The 21,772-nt window shown below is 41.1% G+C and overlaps 1 protein-coding gene across 7 annotated transcripts in view; it reads right to left on the bottom strand.

Moving 5' to 3' along the window:
• ccdc88ab (coiled-coil domain containing 88Ab) overlaps positions 1–21,772 on the bottom strand; it is a 54,712-nt gene that overhangs the window by 13,297 nt on the left and 19,643 nt on the right. For 6 of the 7 annotated variants that reach the window (XM_053874672.1, XM_053874669.1, XM_053874671.1 and 3 more), the window contains exons 4-22: positions 19,520–19,589; positions 13,581–13,639; positions 12,995–13,078; positions 12,318–12,458; positions 10,537–10,709; positions 7,213–7,294; positions 6,549–6,707; positions 5,975–6,121; positions 5,752–5,896; positions 5,240–5,418; positions 4,200–4,337; positions 2,842–3,025; positions 2,473–2,603; positions 2,108–2,401; positions 1,862–2,044; positions 1,510–1,788; positions 798–922; positions 510–648; positions 8–184 (exon numbers count right to left, since the gene is read on the bottom strand). In XM_053874672.1, the coding sequence (XP_053730647.1) occupies positions 8–184; positions 510–648; positions 798–922; positions 1,510–1,788; positions 1,862–2,044; positions 2,108–2,401; positions 2,473–2,603; positions 2,842–3,025; positions 4,200–4,337; positions 5,240–5,418; positions 5,752–5,896; positions 5,975–6,121; positions 6,549–6,707; positions 7,213–7,294; positions 10,537–10,709; positions 12,318–12,458; positions 12,995–13,078; positions 13,581–13,639; positions 19,520–19,589 (2,889 nt within the window). The remainder of the gene's footprint in view (positions 1–7; positions 185–509; positions 649–797; positions 923–1,509; positions 1,789–1,861; positions 2,045–2,107; positions 2,402–2,472; positions 2,604–2,841; positions 3,026–4,199; positions 4,338–5,239; positions 5,419–5,751; positions 5,897–5,974; positions 6,122–6,548; positions 6,708–7,212; positions 7,295–10,536; positions 10,710–12,317; positions 12,459–12,994; positions 13,079–13,580; positions 13,640–19,519; positions 19,590–21,772) is intronic. The other variant, XM_053874674.1, reaches the window with a different exon arrangement.

Here is a 21,772-nt window from a genome sequence, read left to right on the forward strand (position 1 = left end):
GCCTTACATTCCTCTCCACTTCGATGAGTCGATCCTTGACTTTCAACAGCTCCCTCGTGGCCTCGTGACTCTCCTTCTCCCATTTACTGACAGCTTGAGGGTCCTCCATGCCTCTAGGGGGTGAACTCTGGACCATCCTCTCTTCCTCCTCCCTCTGACGCAGCGCCTCATAGTTTTTCTTCACCTGTGGGTTGGCAAATACTTATGAATAACTCAAATGCTTATGAAAAACAGTCCTGAATCATGACAACATTTCAGCTGGGAGGTTATTTGTCTACAAACACAGAGAAGAAGTGCAGCCAGGCTCCACACCCACAGATGGCTGCCGCCTCATAAATACATAAACCAGTAATAGAAGTGGTGGAATAAATAATGTATCATCCTTGAGGAGCTCCAAACATTAGAGGTTCAAAGAGAGATTACCAAAGCTTGCTCCCAAGTGGATCTACAGTTTTGGCTTTGAGGGATGCAGACATGTCTTATAGCTAACCTCAAACCTGGCTACTGACCGTTTTGAGCTCCTGACGAAGCTGCTGGTTGAGATTTGAAGACTCTTGCAGTCTGGCCTCCAGGGCGGCGATCTTCTCTTCCTTAATCTCTAATGATGACTTCAATGTGGACTCTAGTTTAGTCTCCAGGAGCTTGAATCTGAAAAGAATTGATCCAAAATTTAATTCCCAAGTTTTAGGCACATCACAAAAAAGTACCTGCACATATGATCAGGGAAATAATAATTTAGTCGTCAAAACCATATTAGCCTTTTGAGGTCAGTAGCACCAACAAGATCCTAGTTCTACCTGTCATCAGAGCCCTCATCATGCAGAAGCCTCTCCTTGTTGAGTCCGATCTTCTCCAACTCATGTGTCAGCTTCTCCAAATCATTATTCATCTGCTGGGTGCGCAGCTTCTCACTCACCAGTTCCTACACAGGCAAACAAGACCAGCGATATTATTCATGCACCATAACCACTACAAATATAAACATGTCTAAAAATGCCCATTTTTCCATCTTCACATCACATCAATTCTGGCATCTGTGTAACATTACTGAGAGTTTTTTTCACTCAGTTTAAATGGCAGAAAAAAATAATATATCTTTTTCAACTTTGGAAAACGAATAAGCGAACTAAGGACATGAATTTCAATACATTCATACATTTCTCTGGATGACTTTATAAGTGGTTTTAGCAGGTGAGGTAGGAGTGAGCAGCCTGGTGGTGTCACCACTACGGACTGCTGCTGCATGATTTGAGTGAGACTCATGGTGAAAATGTGAATCAACAACTGACCTTCTGACTAATGTAAAACTGATTTCCAACATATTTTTCAACCTAAATGAACATTCTCAAGCTAACTCTTAAATTCTGTCACTAGCAGCAGAACTGTCACTCAAGAGTTACTCGCTCATGATAGGTTTCAAAAGCTAACTGAACTGAACTAACTTCTTCTGCACATTTCATGCATCATTAAATGACCGTTAAATGTGTTAAATATAATTTGAACCGTTACCTCTCGGAGTGTGATCAGGGTCTTCTTGTCAATAGAGGTTTGTTTGACCAGCTCCTTGTTCTCCCTCTCCAGGTCTTTGACTCTGGTGCAGGAGTCCCTGAAGAAGATCATCTCCTTGCCCATAGTTCGGTTCTCCTTCTCCAGGGAGGAGATTCTCTGGTTGCTGTCGTCCAACTTTGAGTCACGGATCTCGGCCTGCTGTCTCAAACGCTTGTTCTCCTTCTCTAGCAGTTTTTTGTCCTTCTCCAGCTGAGAGCTCTCCTGCTCCAGCGCCTTGTTCTGGAGAATCCGCACTGAGTTAAAAATCACCACCCAAATGAAACCACAATCTACAATAATCCACAATATTTACCTCCTGCTCCAGCTGTTCCAGACGTTTACTGGAGATCTTGAGCTCCTCAAGGTTTCGCTGCAAGGTTTGATTCTCAGACTCAACCTCCTGCAGCTCTGCCTCCAGCTGCTGAATCTTCTTGCTGCTGTTCTCCAGTGCTTTCTGCAGACGCTGGTTCTCTGTATCCAACCCTTGGTAACTCACCTAAGTAGGGATTAGAATGCGATTATATTCTCGACTCAAAGAAGAAATGGATGCCAGCCTTACCTCTAATCGCTCAGTCTTCTTGGTTGAGGCCTTGAGAAGTTCCAGACTCCTCTTCAACTGACTTCTCTCACTCTCCAGCTCCCGGTTCTCCGCCTCCAGTTGAATAGCTTTGGCGCCAGCTGACCGCAGGCTCTCAGCTGAACGCCGCAGCTCCAGGTTCTCCTGTTCCAACTGAGAGTTCTCCTTCTCTAGGGCCTCCAACTGGAAAGCCATGTTCTTCAGTGTGTCCAGCTTCTTCTTCAAGCGACGGCCCTCTGCCTCCAACTCAGTGTTCTCCTTCTCTAGGGACGACACCTGCACCCAGAGACAGTTTCTAACTCCCCCGACAGTTGTGTGTAGTTGAGCTGAGTGAGGGCACAACAGACCTTGTCACAGGTGATCCCCAAACTCGCCACCTTCTTCTGTAGACTCTCATTATCTCTTTCTAGCTTCTGCAACTGAATCTCCATCTCTTCTGCTCGCTCGCCCTTCTCCTTCATCACCTCCAGGTCTTTGCCTATGTTTGAAGGACATGTGTTTAATAGAATTATGAATCAGCATCAGGATTAGAGCACAACCGATTCATCTGGATTGTTGGGTCTCAATGACCCAAAGCACCAACACTGAAGGGCCACGGCTCAGCGTGGCATAAGGCGGGTTTCTCCTGGGTGTTTTAAGCATGTTTAATGGACAGAAAACACCTTTTGCCCCCACAAGTGAGACCTCCATGTTGGCTGATCACTAACAATACTCACGTAGCTGTTTCCGCTCGAATTCCATCTTGTTCAGTTTGGCGGTGGTTTCACAGATGGACTCGTGAAGGATCCGGTTTTCCTTCTCCACATCCTTGACACGAGCCTCAGCGCCGACCTGGCAGCGTTGGCGCAGAGATGACACGGTCTGGCTGAGGTGCTTGTTCTCCTGCTCCAGACCCTTCAGCTGCAGAGAAGAAAGGAGGTCTTGTTTCAAGGCTGGAATGTATTTGACAGGCTGAGTACCAACTTTAACTTTTATGATTAAGATAAACTTGTTTACTGGTAGCAGTTAAGCTGGGAGGCTGACTGGACCATCAGGGGAGACCAAATGTTGCACTGTTCTGCTTCAATGTTTCATTTAATTACAAGCTGCCATTGCACCTCAAGAGTGAAAATAAAATCGTGCCGTCAACATTTTTTAAATATCTGATAAGGAACATGTCATATAGACTGATTTGTCATCTTTAATAATTTAATTTACCCGTTTTGTTTATCAAGGCTGGATTTCGAAATATCAGACTATAGAGAAATATTTAGTCTCTCGACACACACAAACTGAATCTGGGACACAGCAGATAAGACAACTTTACTCACTGGTAGACGGAGTTTATCCAACTTTAACTTGTGAAAGGGAATTACAAATTATTTTCAGCATATCTGCATGATAAAATATTCATCGCTGTCTTTGTGAATTTTGTGAAAGTAAAATATAGCTGAAGAGAAAGGGAATAATGGAATACGTGAGTGAGAAGGCGACGGGAGGAACGGTGACGACACATGCAGTAGGAGTAGTGAAGACAAGAGTTCAGGAGGGGAGAGTGCAGGCAGGGTGAAATGAGACGACTAACAGGTGTGATCTGTGACAGACAACAGGCTGCAAAAGTGAAAGGAGAATCATAGGAGAGAAGTGAGAGCAGAAAGGTTGTGTGGTTTAAAGACAAGGCGCACACAATATCAGTGGGAAAGCTCTCGAAAAGAATTTAGCAGACCAAGTCAGGGAGACCGCACTCTGATGGGAACACATTTAACAAGGAATGTTGTAGACAGATAAAAGCATAAAACAAAGGAAACCAGTAATTATTGAGACAGCAATGCGGCACACATTCTCACTGCTGAGTGAGACGAAATGATCACTGATCTGCACATCAAATACTTCTTCAGATTAGGGCAGATCTAATGTTGAAATTATCCAGTACTGGCTTCAAGTTTTCACCAGTCTCTACTGTCCAGGTCATATTTGGCCTCATCTTAAAGGTAGACAGGACCTTTGCACTGCACTGAAGTATAGAAGCACTAAGACATCAGCATGAGTCTATCAATTGATTTTAAGTTGAGGAGATGGCAAAAACTGTGTGTACCTGTCTTTCGGAGTTCTCCCTGAGTGTTTCCAGAGTCTTCTCCAGCAAGGCCTTCTCTTTCATCAGGTCGGTGCTTAGAGCCTCGGCGCTACGAAGAGACTCTCTGTCTGCTGACAGTTCACCTTCCAGCTGCTCCAGCTGCAAACACCAAACCAGCATACTTTAAGGGAGAAAATTGTAACAAATGAAAGGAAGGATATATTGAGAATATAGAATGCAGAAATAGATGCAAGCTGTTCAAACAGTTCGAACTTCAAATGTAACCAGATACGATTTTACATTTAACAGTGGTCAGTACGATGTTATGTTCAGACATTCACTGTGGGGACATGCTATGATATTTTGGTAAAAAAAAATTAAATAATTTAAACTTCTCTTTTCCAATAGCATTTTGCTCTGTTTATTATTGATGTATTATTACATATTTGAATCAGAAGTTATTTTCAAATATTTTAATTCAAATTTACGAATTTGACAAATTGTTTGCCAAGACATTAAGCACTCAAGAATAAATAAAAACAATTAAATAAACATCTTTATTGGTGGTAATATGGACAAAAATAGGCCACAGTTTCTGCACACACATTGTAATATCTTTAAGAAGCCTTTTGTCATAGCATTAGCAGCTTCTTTCATACATTAATGCGATTTGACTTCCAACTTCAAAAAACCTCAGAAATACATACGCTCACTCAGAGGCCAAGGTTTACTTTGCACTGAGAGCTGCATAGAGAGGCTTATGTTTCCCAAAATAGTTGAGTGTCTTCTCTTAGTGAGGGGCATTCGAGTGTCAAAGATTGGAGAAGAAAACAGCGTAGCAGCATCCATGGAATTTACAGCTTCGCTTTCTTCCTCGTCCCCTCCCCTCCCAGTATTCTCTCCTTATGAGGCTTATTTATTTTCATCTGTCACTGGGTGAAAGAGTGCAAGGGTGAAGTATGCTGCTCAAGTATGCTAACGTCAGCACTGAACAACAAGAACTGGGCCTTCACCGAAGTTTCTTCAGAGAAACACATACTTGAGCTATGGTGAAGACATACTTTTTTCGCCAGCTTCTGATTCTCCTGGTTGACTTTGCCCAGCTTGACCGCAGTGTCGGGTCCACCAGCTCCTCTCAATTCCTCCACAGTCTTCAGCAGCGTCTGGTTGTCCTTTTCCAGCTTCAACAGGCGGCTGGACGTCAGGTCGTTCACCTCATCGCCCAGGGACTTCTGAGGAGCTGAGGCAACAAACGACAGAGAGGTCAGCGCTCTGGCAATCATTTGATCAAGTACATGGCTCTTTTTGTCGGCGTCATTTCACCAAGCCCCACAAAAGTCTTTATCCAGATACCAAAGAGCCTAAGCCACTTAACAGCTTCTAGAACTCCATTCTCAGATTATCCTCTAGAAGCCTCTGAATATTAATTACCGGACTTAACCAAGAAAACAAGGTGTAAAGGAAGAAAAAAACTGCTGATAACCATTTAAACTTTGAATAAGCCTTCAAGAGGTCATAAAAATTATGACACTATTAAACTCAGCAGTTGACTACACCCCACTTTTTCACCGACCTTCAGTGATTTCAGGTGTTTTGGAAAGCTGTTCCAGCTCCCAGCCGAGGTGCAAGGATTCGTCCATGCTTTGTTTTTGGGCCATCTCCAGCACCAGGTTCTCCTCCAGCAGCTCTTCCATACGCTTCCGGTCCAGGTCTCGCTCCTGTGGCAGAAGAGAGGCGTGAGAAACCCTGCTGGGCTGGAGTCGTTCCAAACTTGTGAGCGAGTGAAAAATCATCACCATCTCAAGGTCATGGATTTTTGACTTCAGCTGCAGATTCTCCTTCTCCAGGAGGTGCAGTTTATCTGAGCGAGTTCTGGTGGCATCCAGTTGCTCCTCCAGCATTGTCTTGGTCTCCAGCAGGACCTGGTTGTCCTCCTTTAACTCCTGAAATCCACCACGGCCATAAATATTAACCACACAATTTTAATATTTTCAATAAGCATCAACATAAAACAGAATTCCAGAGATTTGTCAATAGCTATAAATAAAATACATAACGTAAGTTGTTGTCGCCTATTTTGGTCATTTGTAACCACCCAATTTGGTCATTTGTAACCGCCCATTTTAGTCATTTGTAGCCGCCCATTTTGGTTAATCGTTGCCGCCCATTTTGGTCATTTGTAACTGCCCATTTAGGGCATTTGTTAACGCCCGTTTTGGTCATTTGTTATCATCCAATTTGGTTATTTGTTACCATCCAATTTGGTAATTTGTTATTACCTATTTTGGTCATTTATAACGGCCCATTTTGTAACTGTTTGTCCGTGACAACTTGGGCCCGAGAATCTTTCACTGGGTGTGTGCTTTGTACCTCCACTCTGGCCTTGTAGAACTCGATGTCATGCAGTCTCTCTTTGTATCGGCTCAGCTCGCTCTCCAGCTTGTCAACTCGACTGGCTTTCTCTCTCAGAGCGTCCAGTTCGTCACGGTATGCCCTGGCTGACCGAGCGTCAGACAGCAGCTGGTAGCTCTGTGAGAGAGACAGGCAGGCATTACACACAAAGAAATGCACAGGTGATGTAATTAAATATTAGAACGACTAATGCTCACATTATGTGTTAAACAACTAACTGCATTTATTATTATCAAAGGTATTTTAAGGAGGTTCCATTTGCATTACTTATGGAAACAAATCAGTCATAAGAGAACATCACAGCTCTAACTGAAATCTAACAATTATGAAATGACAGGCATGAAGTAGCTAACCCAGGGTGTGTTGCTTCAGCCGAACCCATCAACCTGCTTCACAGTCACTTTAAATGTTCCCAGTCGGAAGTCATACAAGGCGTCTGCTGCACTAAAGATATCTCTAATAGCCTCTAACAAGCTAAGTCGCAGGCACGCTAATTTAAATTGGCAGCAGAAACAGAGTGTTTCAGAGGAGGAGAGCAGGTCAAGCAGACAGGAATCTGGACCAGTGTGTCGGTGTGTGCGTTCTGACGGCATTAAGGTGTTAAATTGACACTTGGTTTTACCTCCTGCTGGAGCTTTTTCAGCTCCGACTCCATGTTCTCCAGCTCCTGTCTGGTGTCCAGGAGCTGCTCACTCTTCTCTTCCCTGCAGATCGTTCAGCGGTTAATTCATCAGACAGAACAGAATCAAAAGAACATTAAAATCAGATTCTATTGTCGTGGATAATTGGTTTACAAAATGTAACTTGTACACAAGCAAATATGATCAGTCTTTATATGCAAACATTAAAAGGACCTCAGACCAGTAAAGAAACTACAGCCATGTGTGTTAATAGAGAACCCTCCTGTAAGCAAGGAAGAGAGGACGTGAAGAGGTGAAATGTTGCTCATGTTTCCTGCCCTGTACCACAACACAAGACAGGACAACACTATTGTACAAGTGAATTCAAGTCAGAATTGTCTAAAAATATACAATTAAATAAGCTTTGCAGTGTGTAATACTGCTACAACCACTAACTCCGCTAATAGCATGTTCCCCTCGAGGACTGTTTCCATTTCAGACTCAGTAAATCATTGTATTGACATTTGAAAAAAGAGGCTCGACATTTTAGAAAGGATTTTCTGAATAGTTCAGATGGGGACAGGGTCAATGCTGTAAATACTCACACAAACACTGACATCTAGAGAAACTTTTTTTCACTGACGCAAGGAAATATTTTTGAGCTGTATTACAAAATAAATATAATAATAAATAAATGAATAAAAAAAAAATAAACAGTTTGGGAGGGTTTTTCCCCCAGCATAAGGGGTGTCTCAGAGGGAGAAGAAAAAAATACAACCAAAAAAAAAAAAATCTAATATCTACTCAGAAGGTCAAAAGGAGCTTTTACGTAGTATTACAAAAACAAGTTATTTTGTCACACTGTCTACACAAGGACGTCTGTATCCAATTGAACATATTGACCAGTGATAACATGATTAAACATCCAAACAAGGAAGTGCTAGACTCATTTCTGGAGGCACAATGTGATGAACTCCCTGCTTCCCCCTCCTGCTGCTGCAACGTCCCCAACAAGCCTCCTTCCTCCCAAATCACAAACACCTGTCAGCCCTCGCATGGCAGATTAGCACTGGGTCCATTACAAAGATGCAGCTGGTTCTTCTGCTCATGTTAATGTTCCAACACGTGCTGCGCGAGAGCTATCTCACACACTTGTGCTCTTCATAATACATCAGAATACATTCACAGTAATTGTTCCCAACCATAGTCCATAGCTTTAAGTCACTGTTGAAATACGTCGAGTTATTTAGGATTAAAACCTATGTTTCTAAACAGCTGTGAAAAAAAAAAACTTAAGTCATTGTATTTCGGGTCAAGATTAAATGAAAGCTGCAAGGAGAACCGCTCCAGTAGCCAGTTCTGAAATAATAAACAAACATCCTCCTCTCTCCCTCGCACTCATCTGCCTGTATTGGTATTGTTGTAATGTGCATGTTTGTCTTGTCTCATCACACACTCCCCAGCAGAGTCACCAGACTTCTGCATGGAAAACATCGACTCAAAGCTCTTCTTAGTTCTGTGTGGGGCCTGTCACATGCTATTGTCTTTCTACCATGGTAACAAGTAAACAGAACCAAGGCAACTGACAAAATGTAGCTTGTTTCGACTCTGATGGGAAACAATAATGTAGGTCAAGGAGGGAGTGTGTTTGAGACGACAACAGCGATGCTTTTCTAAAAGAAAAAGGCTCTGGGCTCATTGACAGAACTTGGCGATGCTCATGTGACAAACGTGCTTGTTGTATTCCACAAGCAGAGCCATTAATATTGACGACTTAAGTGGCCTGCATCCCACGCAAATGTGGACGTTAATACCGTGGGAGAACATGCATTCGTTTCAGTCTGCTTTGTTTACTCGTATGTTTCTGTGCTATTTCACCATAAGTCACAAGGACATGTCCAAGAATTTTCAGATAGCCAAAGATATTTTCATAGATTCACTGCAAAATTTTAGTTTGTTAAGCCTTATTTTTAGTCTAAATATCTCATCCCACTAGATACATTCACGTTATAAATGGCATTTCAGCGAGATGGAGGGACTTCTTTTAAGGCAATGCAATCCTAAAAATGCTGTTTGTGTGAGTGTAGTATGAACTACTGGAGTAACTAACCAGAAAATGACTTGAGCTGAGTAAGAGCAAACTTTGAGAATTTCACTTGCCTAGACGTATGTAGTATTTATTGTACTTAAGCAGAGTAACAGCATATTTTTAATTTGTGACATAAAAAAAATGGTTTTCAAATGATCAAATGTTTTGCCCCAGATTTCTTCTGGGGAAACCCCAAATAGTAAATAGAGCCAAAGCTGCCCATGTAATTTGCCACAAAAATATCAGCATGACAGAGCTCCAGATCAACACACTTAGAAAGCATAAAGTCCAAATTCAAGTTCTCTAACTTTTTAAGCTTCTACTTTCAAAGCCAGAGCTGCTGACAGACAGCTCCTTTATGCAAATCCCCAAATCTTCACACGCTGCATCTTTCCAATTCCGAGGAAAACCTCTGCCGCAGGAATGGATCACCACAATCCATTTTTGCAGGCCATTATCCACACAGACCAAATTCCAATCTCAATCATGTACAGCAGCTTCATGATGCAATAAAGTCTGTTACTTTCCTCCTTAGAGAAACAACAAAACCCAGTCCAGTAAACAACATTGAAACACATCCATTTAAAGTTCATGCTGAATGAGAGAAAGCTAAGCACTGACTAAAGATTAACAGGCTTTGAAACGGAAGCTTTGTTATTCATGCAGACTTTATAAGGCCACGGTTTGTGAGAGAGCCTCATGTGACTACTCTATTCTGCTTCGTCACAGTTGTTCTTTCAACTTGATGTGTCATGTCTGAAAAACCTATTTATTTAGCTCCACAGCTTCCGAGTCACACCAATGATTTTTCTTTTTTCCCCCCATAAAGCCTGCAGAAGACAGCTTCATAAGACCATAGAGCAAAATATTATATATATATATATATATATATATATATATATATTTTTTTTTTTTTTTTTTTTTTTTTTTTGTAAAAGCAAAGAGAGCTTTAAATGATAGGGTTACAGTTTAAAGGCATCAGTTATTTGGTCACCAAACAGTGTAGTTAATAGATGACTTTGTAATTTCAGGAACTTCTAGCAGAACCAGGGCACTCTCATGAGCTGGAAGTTAAAAATGTGATCAAAGTTTCGAGCATCATATCCTCGGCGTGGGTGAACTGTCGTGCATAAATGTGCTTTCGAGACCGAAGTGAGGGCTAATTTAGATTTCGTCTCTTCCTCCCCATGTGTCCGCCACATTTCACAGTCACAGAAGATAAGATCACAGAACTTACAGTTCCTGCCGCAGGCGTCTGATCTTGGCTTTGGCATCGGCCAACTCCACAGAGAGGTGCTGCCGACTTTCTGTCCTCCTCATGCTGGGGGAGCCGTTGGGGGACTGAGCGGGACAAGGGGCCAGTGGAGACAGTTGGACACAGTCCCTCTCCTGGGTCAGTTCCACGATAGTCTGGACGGAAGAGAACAAGACAACGGATTAAATAAATTGCTTTCACTGCAGCCATCATCAGCAACAATACATCTACTTTTGCATTAAACAATGCAGGGGAAGTAAAATAGCGGAATTTACTTAAATAATTTTAACAATTCTTTAAATAAAAAAAGGCTTCTGCACATGAGTTCAGAAGCTATAGGTGGATTTTGGAATGAAATATGGATCATAATTATTAGGTTCAGCTGTAGTGCCAAAACAGCACTTGGAGATAGGCAGTGAAGCAAGAGAGGATAGATCCTCCCATCACAAGACTGCAGCTGGGTTTCACAATGAACATGATGCTTAATGACTCATTAGTTTGCCAGCAGATTGTGCTTGATGTCTAGATCGTCTGATATTGGCACACCAGAATTGCACAGTTCAAATTGCAGCAGGGTTTCCAGGGTTTGTCTTCAACATGAATAAAAAAAAAAATACATTTTTCTTTGGCTTATCTTCATCCGGGGCAGTGAAGGGGATACAGGGTTCCTCACAATGGAAAAGTCTAGAACATCTTGCGAAGGAGGTGACCAGGAGGCATCTCAACAGGCTTCTCTTGATGCAGCGGATAGCTAAGGCACTAGACCCATCTCTAAGGAAGAGTTCTTCCACTGCTTCTTTGAACTTACCCAAAACTTGTAACCAGATGAGACCCTGAAACTCCTACTTTAAAAGCATTTGCATGTCTTCATGATAAGATGAATCAAGGAAATGTGAAATTGCATCCGGCTTGTTTGGAAACTGAAACATTGTTCTGGGCTACTACTTACACACTGTCACAATAGCCAAATAAACACAATATGTTTTCTCTTTTTACATGAAGTAACTATTGAATATGCTCCATTTAGGTTCAAACCCTACATCCACAGCGAAATAGCCATCTTTGAGCCAGAAAATATCAATCTACAGTTTTATTTAAAATATCATTAAAAAGAAACTCAACTCGTAATGTAATGTGAATTTTTATGCACAGTGGGCCCCTGAGCTTCAGCACAGTAAGCATTAGGTGTAAAGTGGCTGTGCCCATGTCATGTTGAAGTGGAAAGTTGAGTAAGGTGACAACCATGAAGCTCACTGGTACTTAATCCAACACATTTGGAGGTCAATGACACATTTAAAATTATGACCTGTGGAAGATTCTCCAACGAAAGAAATGCTGAACACGGGAAGAAAAAACTGTTTACAAGGGGACAGCTGTATTTATTCAAACTACAAGTAAACACAAAAAAATCATGTAAAAGCCCTTGAAAACGTTGTTTTGATGCAGGAAATGGGGTTTTAATTAGGGACTGCTGGGGAGGATGGAATAATCTAAAGAACCTTTGACACTAACAAACAAGCTCGCTGGCCTGGTGTGTATCAGCAGCCCCATCTGCCCCTCCTGGGCTGGAAACTTCTTTTTTTTTCAATGTTAGCAAAACACACAGCCCTTTATGCAGTCAGCCGTTCCTTCCGGAGAAGGCAACCCAATTGTGGTAACAACCAAAAGGGAAAAAAAAGTTTCCACATTATCCCACCGGCATCTAAAGCGGATCAGAATTTGAGTTGGGCTTTGGGAGAGACTCCTTTGAGTGTCACTCTTACCTCCAGTTGTGTGTCTCTCTCGTCCACCAATTGTTTGAGGTGAAAAGCTAGATTCCTAGAGAGACTGTCCAGGTCTTCAGGAGGCATCTCCCCACTTTCCAACCACTGCAGGTCGACCACATTCTCCTGGTTATGAGTCACCTGACATCACAAAACAGCATTAATTCAGGGTAACAATCAGCAGTTTAATTACCTTACTTGAATTAATAACTTAACCGCACTGCTTGGGTGCGGTGCTGCAGTCAATGGTGCCCCCGACATAAAAATGCATAAGGTACACTTCTAAACTAGTTTGGAAAACGGAGTCCAGCATCGAGACCGACTCATGAAACAGACTCAGCAATGTTCTGAACTTGAATCACGAACTGCTCACATCTTTTATTCACATTAAAGCGCTCAAAAGGTGCCGTTTTCGCCTGCGTGTCCGAAGTTCCAAAACCACAGGCCCTCCAGGAAATCACCTCTGTTGGCGGAGCTGTGAACACGTAGGCGAAAACAGTGCATTTTGTTCACTTTAACGCCGGTGATTTTATTAGTTTGATGTGACAAAAGGCTTGCATTAGCCAGTAAAAATCCAAATGTTAGCCACAAGGTTGTAGGAGCCAAAGGGTTCAGATCATGAGAAAAAAGTAGCGGCTTGTAGTCTGGAAATTATGGTAGTCATGAAGGATGAATACCTCTTGGATGTGTGAGGCGATGGCAGCTTTGGAGTCAAAGTCAAGAGTCTGAATCCTCTCAATGTATTCTTCCTTTTTTTCACACTGAAAAGACAAAAAGAAAGCGTAATTTATAAGCATTATTCTCAGCTACATCTCAAATTAAGATTCACTTGACATTTTTTACAGAGAATATAGAGGTGTATATACACTACCTGAAATGTTTTCTTTCATTAATTCTGTATTCTGTTAGACATTAACAGGAAGTTTAACAAGATAATTCATCATTGGTGAATCCAAAATTTGTGATTTCTCTTTATTTTTAAAAAATAAAATACATTATTTTATTTTTTTTTTACACTGAAACCCATTTAAAGTATGAAAAAAAACAGTTATTTATCTTAACATCATGAATAATCATGATTAATCATCGTGATTATTATTATTTTGTATATTTTTTTTTTTTATCATTCTTCTTCAGCATTTCTGGTTGGTACCCAAATAGTCATGAACAAGCAAGATTTGTCTCTGTCTCTCTGCACAACTTCTATGTTTATCTGCAGTGAGAGCGCCAAACTTTGACACCAGAGTGATTTTCATTTTTTACCTGAACAGCACATCCCAACAGTAGCAGCAAAAGTTTCTTCATCTCCTCCAGACCTTGCTCTGAAAAACACATTCACAAACACTGCTTAAACAAAACCTGTTGGTTTTATAGCGTCTCAGGAGCAGAGGAAAAGCGTCAGCCCGCAGCACTGTCCCACATCTGTTCACCCAAGCCTTCCATTTGGAGGAAAGAAAATATCATGCACCATTAATTGGATACTAATTGACATTCACTCCTCTATTAGATTCTCAAATGCCTCGTTTCTTCTGGGTCCAAATTTAGTTTGAAGCCACAAATAGCTACACTTGAAAGAGGCTTATGTCCTTTTCTGCGGCAGTGGTGAAACAGTGAAGCACGACGACAACATAAAAGTTCTCATGTGAGGACATACATTGCTGAAATACAGAAACAGCTGCTCAAAGAGTAACAGGCTGCGACTCATCTATGGGATTTGGAGGGAGCAATAGTGAGCCAGGTGGTGCTTCCATGAGTGTGTAACAATGTCTGTGATTCATGCAAGACGTGAGCATATTCCCTACAAGGAGATGTGAGTGCGGCCTGTGTGAGCTAAGCCAGCTCAGCATGTGATCCAAACAGATAGTAAGTATTAACACTGTCCAGCTCTAATAACATTAAAACCAGATTATCAGGGCACACAAAGGATCCTCTGTGGGGGATTGTCTGCCATCAGTTGGAGAGACAACATTTCACAACAAAACTGTTGCAAGAACGAAAAAAAAGTTGACCATAACCCCAAGCAACTGCATAAAAGTAAAAAATATATTTTTTTAATCCTGATAAACACTCCCACTGCAATTGTCACTAGCCACATGGTTGGAACTGACCTTGGTGAAACAAAAACCCTATTCTCTTATTTGAAAGTTGGTACTCTGCCACCATCCTTCTGAAACACCTTCCTCAAACTAAAACTTTTATTTTCAAAGATAAACAGTGCATGCAACCCTGAATAGATAACAGAATAAACAAACCCAAATACAGGAAGTTTGGGCCTCCATCATCCATCCGTTTTGATACAAAGCGCAACCTTTGTTCTCTAATGGATTTCCCCTTTTTAATAACTATTATGCACGACAGACATTCAAATAGATTGATTTCATTTCAAATTATGTGCAAATTTGCATGAACTTGAAGACATTACATCATAGAAAGGAGATGCAGCGACCCTACTTTTCATCCTCATCTCAAAATGAAGGCCATCATCATCGTCAAAGCTGAGGCAAAAGGCAATGCCCTCTGATCAAGTTTCCCTCACGCTCACCAATGGTTATGAGCTGTGGGTCATGATGGAAAGAACAAGATCTCAGATACAAGCCATTGAAATGAGTTTTCCTTGGACAGGTGGCAGGTGTCTCCCTTAGAGATAGGGTGAGGAGATCCGTCTCTCGGGAGAGAGCAGCTCCTTCTCCGCGGTGAAACAAACCAGATGAGCTGGTTTGGCCATTTTCTGATGATTGCAAATACCATCAGAGCAATAAGTAATAAAAGATTGTATTGAACATCTTGTGACTGTCTGATCTCTTTGATCTGTGCGTTTCTAGATAGATGGCAAAAACAGAACGTAAAAATGCCTGGCTTTTCCTGTTCCTCTGGGAAAAGAGAAAATGGTGACAGGCATCATGAAAACTTCCATGAAGAAAGTGTGTACCCAGTTAAACGTCAGAAAAAAAGACTACTTGTGATCATAACAGCATGTTTGTTTTAAGATTTGCCATTTAAGACAAAAAAAGTTGTGATGTCAATCAAAACTTAAAACTATAATGGCACAAAAACCTCAACATCTTGTTGCTGTCTTCCTGTATGTTTGCAATGTTGGCATCTGTTTATACTGCAGTCTATAGGATAGGATCGCATGTTTTCATCCTCGACCAAGAGTTAAACAAAAATTTCTCATTCTCCATCTCAGTTCAGACTGTATCACTTGTATCAAAACTACCTGTGCAGTTTTTTTTTTCTGCGTATCTTTGGGCTTGGAGCTGTCATGCCAGAATCAGTTCGTTTTTTTGTTATGAGGTGGGTGGACATCTTTTTTCCCCTCAGTTTTTCCTCTTATTTTCACTGAATGGAAATTTAGAAGCCAAATGACTTGGACTGCATCCAAGAAGGGCCATGTGCTGTTTTGTACCAATCAGGGACAAACTAAAAAGTAAATAAAGATCAAATTAAAAATTTGAGGTTTTTAAAAACAGGTGGAGTAACAAAACAGATATAAACAAGGATAACAGACAACGTATAGCAAAAAACACTTGATGTTTTTGATGTAGAAAACAATATGAAGCGAGTCCCTCTTTTCCGTACATCTACTGAGGAGACAAGGACTCTTTCATTTACAGGGACCTTTAAGTACAGCACTTGAGTGAAGTTCCTGATTTGCTTGGCTGTTTCACAGAAAAATGAAACACAAAGTAGCATTGATAAAGTGTAATTCTTACTGCCAAGGGGCTTAACGGGACTCGATTAAAACCACAACCTATTCTGGGATTTAGCTCGGCAGTCGACTGCAGCAAGGTAGAACAGATTAGGAACCTCGCTGGATAAATAATGCATCATGATGGAGAGGGAAAGGAGAAATGAGACAAAAGAGCAGAGGCAAGATAACAGAAAGGAGGGTATTGAAATAAACCAAGAGGAGGTATATTTTTAAATGCACTGGGACTCAAGTGGCAGCTGCATAAAGGGGGCGCTCACGCAGCCTCAGCAGGGAGCCACCTCATTTTCTCCTCTTTCTTCTCACACTTGAATCATCCGTTTATTCTCTGCGGCACTTATCCGCCCTTCCTTCCTTCCTCCTAAACCTTCCTGCCGATCCCAGCTGAAAGAGGGTGACAAACCACTTTTCCGGCTGCGGCAACATTGTTGCTGGGGCTGTTAAAGGATGTGAGGGAATCGACCATGACTGACCATCGTCTGCAGCGTCATGAATGATTCAGTCCATCACAATGATGACTCGCATGCTTGTGATAAAGCCGGAGCAGAACCACACATCTCTGGATGACAGGAAGCTCGCAGCCTATTTGGTGTAGACAAAGATTTCCAGTTGAATAATGAGTAAATGTAGGCTTTCTTTTAAAGATTCCATGTGTTCATTTCATAGCTTTGAGGTGCCACTTGAGCACGTCAAATTTATATTTCAACAGGAATAATGTTCATCATTTTCTTCACTATATGTCCACCAGGCACACTAAATTTACACGATACGCCCTCTCATTTGAGTCAGTATATCAGGAGAGAAGTGAAATAAAATAAAAATAACTGTGCTTGCCAACACCACTGGTTTCCTTCACAACACAGCTGTCATGCCCAGAGGGTCAACCAGTTCCATCACAGTCTTGTTGAACAACAACCATTTTAACTGATACCCGAACAGACACATTCACTAACAACTGTTTAAATATCACTGATCAATAGCCACAAAAAAAAGAAAAAAAAACAGTGAGCAGTCACAATGTTATGGTTTCCAGAGCTGTCCAACCGACTACTATTTAAATCCATGCTATTTTATATATAAAAGCCTAGAAATAGCTGCACAAAATGGAATAATTCAAGGGGGTAACAGCCATTAATAATTCAATCCTTTCACATGCTAGTGGAAAAATATGAACAGCCTCCTTCCCCCGTACAAACACAGACACACACACACAATCTTGCCTTCAGCTTTCAGCTGTCCGTGGGCAACTGTTTTCTCTTCTGTTTGTGCTCCCACCCAGGTGCTTCAGTGTTTGAACCAACAATTATTGCTACAACTATCATTAGAACCACGTAAGCAGCACAGCTACGAATATATATAAAGCAATATGACCAGTCATTTTAGAAGTACATAACTCATAATAAAGTTCATAATAAAAAATGCATGAATCAAATGGTCATTCAGAATTACATGGAGCTGATACTTTTTTTTTGTTAAATATAGCACGAAAATCTGACTGGCTACCTTAGGAGCGTCTCTAGCGGCTCCTCTGGCAGCAGCTCTAGAAGTCAAATGATTCAGAAATGGTCTTTATCCTGCAGCTGTACTATTGAGCACTGAAGTGGGGCAACTGAAAAAAAAAAACATCTTCACTTGCCTCATGAACGAATGTTGCTTTGCTATGCATGACACAAAAGGGTGTGCTAATAATAATGTGAACACAACATTCTGCTTTACCAAAAACCTAGCTCACCAGACGCATACTTAGAGTTAAGCAAGATCATTCAGCTAGCAAGGTTTTATTTGAACATTAACTCTTATGAATCAAACTGCTTCATAGTCAAGTATGAATGCAATATATATATATATATATATATATATATATATATATATATATATATATATATATATATGTATACTTAAAAAATGTTCTTGTGATTCTAGCAGTTTGGTGGCGGTTCTTGAAAATGCTTTAATATAGCTCATAGTAAATATGTTTAAAAATGAGTTGTAGAAATGCAGCTATTAAAGTGCTAAACACAAAAAAAGGAAATAGAAAATGCAGGATAACTGATTGATATTAAAAACATTGAGCAACATCCGAATGTATCCGGCTTCCAAGGTAAGACCTGTATACCAAAGACCATCAACGCAGCTCTAAAAATACATTTTGGACTAAAAAGTTTGACGTTTGTTCAAGTTAGATTACACAGCTCTCAGTTTAAACTTCACAGGGTGCAAGTCAGACTAAACAAAGGAGGCTCTGTCTGAGTATGAATATAGACCAGGGTTACGCTGAGCCTCGGGGTGCAACAGTTAGTTCCCACTGTTGACTGTTATAAAGACCCTTCCCCCTATACCCAACTAAACACATACGCACAACACCCCCTCCATCCTCTCACCCTCACACCCCCTCTGTGGCCCCTAATGAGAGCATAATAAAAGCCACATGTCCAATGACTTTCAGCTGGCAGCCAATGAGCCAGCCTCTTCAGCCACCACTGGTCTGACCGATGAAAGGATGGGGTTAAAGTGCACATGAAGCTCATGCGGAACCAATATGTTGATGCAACAACCTCATAAACTTGCCATTGCAAAGCCAGTGTGACCTTGACTGTGTTCCACCACGAATCGTCGGATCCTCGAGGATATCAGGTGGCACTGGAGGTCAAACTGATCCAGGATTTACTCACTAATGTTGTCATGACACTTAAATGCTCCACGCTAGTATTGCCATGAAGCCTTGCAGAGGGATTGAATAACAGGGATAGGGTCGAGAGGTCAAAGATACCAGAGAACGGTTGAACTCAAGTCACACCCCAAGCTCACTCACAAGGGAGCATTAATGGTTCGTTTTTCCAAATCCTTAGAGATAACAAAGAATCCAATAAAATGTTGATTCATATCTCACAGCTCAGTGCTGGAGAAGTGCACCACTTCGGGAAACATTTTTCTTCCTCAACAGAGGAAAGAATGAATTTCAATCATATTTTCAGGAAACGTTGACAACAGGACCAGAAAGGTGATAACACTTGGATAGTGTTGCAGACAACTATCTGGCTCCATGAAGCGTTAGAAGTATTTGTTACTTGCTGTATCGTAAAAACTGCAGCAGCTTCTTCTTCTTCTTCGCTTCTTCTGCAAAGCAACTGAAGGCAATAACTTGGGTAAAAATCTGTAAGTGCTTTTCTAGTTTTGGTCTTAGGTATAACAGAAAACCACTTCCATTTATAGCAAATTGCACTACTGCAGTGGAAAAAGTCCAAATAATGACTAGATTAGACCTCAAAAGAAAAGACCATAATACTTTAAACAACAAATAATCTCAAGATTATTGCCATGGTATTCATCAATCATCATCTCTATAAAGCAACAAGTTCAGCTCCATGTCTCCAAACAAGAAATATCAAGTACATGGCCAGATATGCAAGCAGTTTTCTTTTTTGGAGATAATGGAAAGATTGAAAGATTGAAAATCAGAAACTGCGGGTGTGAAACTCTGGAAGAAACTTACCTGAGAGAGGGTTCCGACCCAGAACCAGCACGTTTGGTAAAGGCATCATCACCAGCTGCTGCAGCGTCTCCTAGTGGGCAACAGATGAGGCAGTCAGATTTCTCGAACAGTTATGTTCACTAACTTTTGTTGGTCGTGTGAAATGACAACAGCATGTGTAACAAATAAGCAAGACCGTGTTGAGTGGAAGGTCTGACACAGCGCTCAAGGCTACGCTGGCATGGGAGGTGGAAGCAGCAGATATCAAACTGAAACATCATCTCCAATCAAAGCTATAAAATGTTCAAGTTGAGCCTCAGGCGAATGTCTCAACGATAGGATATATAGACGTACAGTCCGCCGAGGCTTGAGGAGATGACTCATATCAATCACCGGTACTGGGCAGCGATGACAGCCATGTCTTTTACCATAAAAGTCAGACACACTCTGAGGGCCAGTTTAAGACCCCTGGTGGAGACAGTATTTACCTCTACATATGGATTTGAACTGCAAACCTTTCTAACTCATAGGTTGCCACAAAAACCACCATTCCACCATGCTACTGAAAATACATTTCATTTGACAAACACACAAATTCCAGCTAATTTGAGCAGCAAACGTCCAGACTTTCTGTAGATAAACAAACTTATGTGCGACAAAAAAACTGCCAGTGTTTTTCAAGTGCTTTTCATAGAGAAGTGTATATTAAAATGTGAATAAAATTAAGATATTATTGATGGTTTCACCTTTGAGACATATTTAACCACGCCACTGAATGCAAAACGCTTTTATTCAAGCAGAAAGGAGATGAAGGTCAGTCCACTTGAATATTTCATGTCGACCTCATGTAGCGAACAGTTTGGACTCGTCTGAACTATTCAGTTTGTCAGATGTTCATGCAAGTCAAGGATTTTTTGAGCACCCCCCCTTTACCATCTGTTCTATACAAGAGCCATTACCTCATCACAGAGGTAGGAAAAAAGTCAAGGCAGGAAATCTGACGTCACCTGATTTGATGAGTCATCTAAAATAAAACCAAAGTCTTCCAATATTTTTCTAAAATAAAACCACAAAAACAATGAATTTCAAACATAAATATTACTTATAAAATGGATCTATTAGTTTCCTGCCTGACAACGGTGACTACAGTGCCAAGGAGTTGTTACACAAAGTAAAGTAAACTGTGAGCTGGCAGGGCTACAAGAGCTTACACTATCATACAGTGTTTATAATTACCCATAATTCTATTGATGATGGAGAGATACACGGCTAAAGAACTGCCTCACAATCATGGTTTTGCATTGTTCACAAGGATTAAATGGGGTCACTAACAGAACACAATTTGCAGAGACTAAAATGATGTATGACGTATCTGAAGAAAAGCATTTTTTTTTAATTTCGCCTTTAAAGGGTTTATCAAAAACAGATTAAATTGCTTCTCTTTTATATAAGTCTCTGTACAATTCCTACAGACAACAAAGACAAGTTCCTTGTCGCCTTCTTTCTTGTTTGGGGGCAATAAAAATGCTGAGATTATTCCTTGAAAAACCAAATGTCATGTTATATCAAGAGACACAGCTGCAAGGCTAGTCAGGAAATGGATGAACAGCTGTTTTGCAAGCCTAGCTTTTGATCCAGTTTCAAAAAAGATAGTATGAAACAAAGTGCCTCAAATGATACCTTGATTGTTGTTGCCATTTTTTTCAATCCACAGGAGATTGAAGTTCATTAACAACTTCCTACTGCTTATTCTGACAGAGAAACCGTAGGCAGTAAAGATGAAAACAGACTCAAAGATTGCCTCCTCCCCAGTATTCCATCTGGTAAATATGACAGTGTTGTCCTCAACAAAGCAGAGAAGCTAGTAAACAACCCCTCAAGGGACAATAACAAACATGTATGAATACTGACCCACACATACAGGAGAAGGAAACATAGATCATGTTTTAAATAACCTGTTCAAAGGTTGAGTGCAGTAAAACCCAGGGCAACATGAGGATCTCATGATCTCCTCTGATGTTTAACAGTGCTTCAAGCTGAGTAGAAACGAGGTCACACCAGACGACCTGGTTCCCCTTCATGCCAAAAGGTGATGCTGAAAGGACTGTTTTACTAACCCCATGACTTGGCACATGCAGAAAGAAACCCTGACTCAAGCGTGTCACAGTGATGCACTGCTCATGATCCTTGGGTGGTACTGACTCCAAGACAGGCAAGGATCCTGCTTGCACAGCAAACAGATGCAGCCATAGAAAACGACAGGTGTGAGGGGAA

Source organism: Synchiropus splendidus, chromosome 9 (assembly GCF_027744825.2).
Source record: "Synchiropus splendidus isolate RoL2022-P1 chromosome 9, RoL_Sspl_1.0, whole genome shotgun sequence".
Lineage (NCBI taxonomy): Eukaryota > Metazoa > Chordata > Actinopteri > Syngnathiformes > Callionymidae > Synchiropus > Synchiropus splendidus.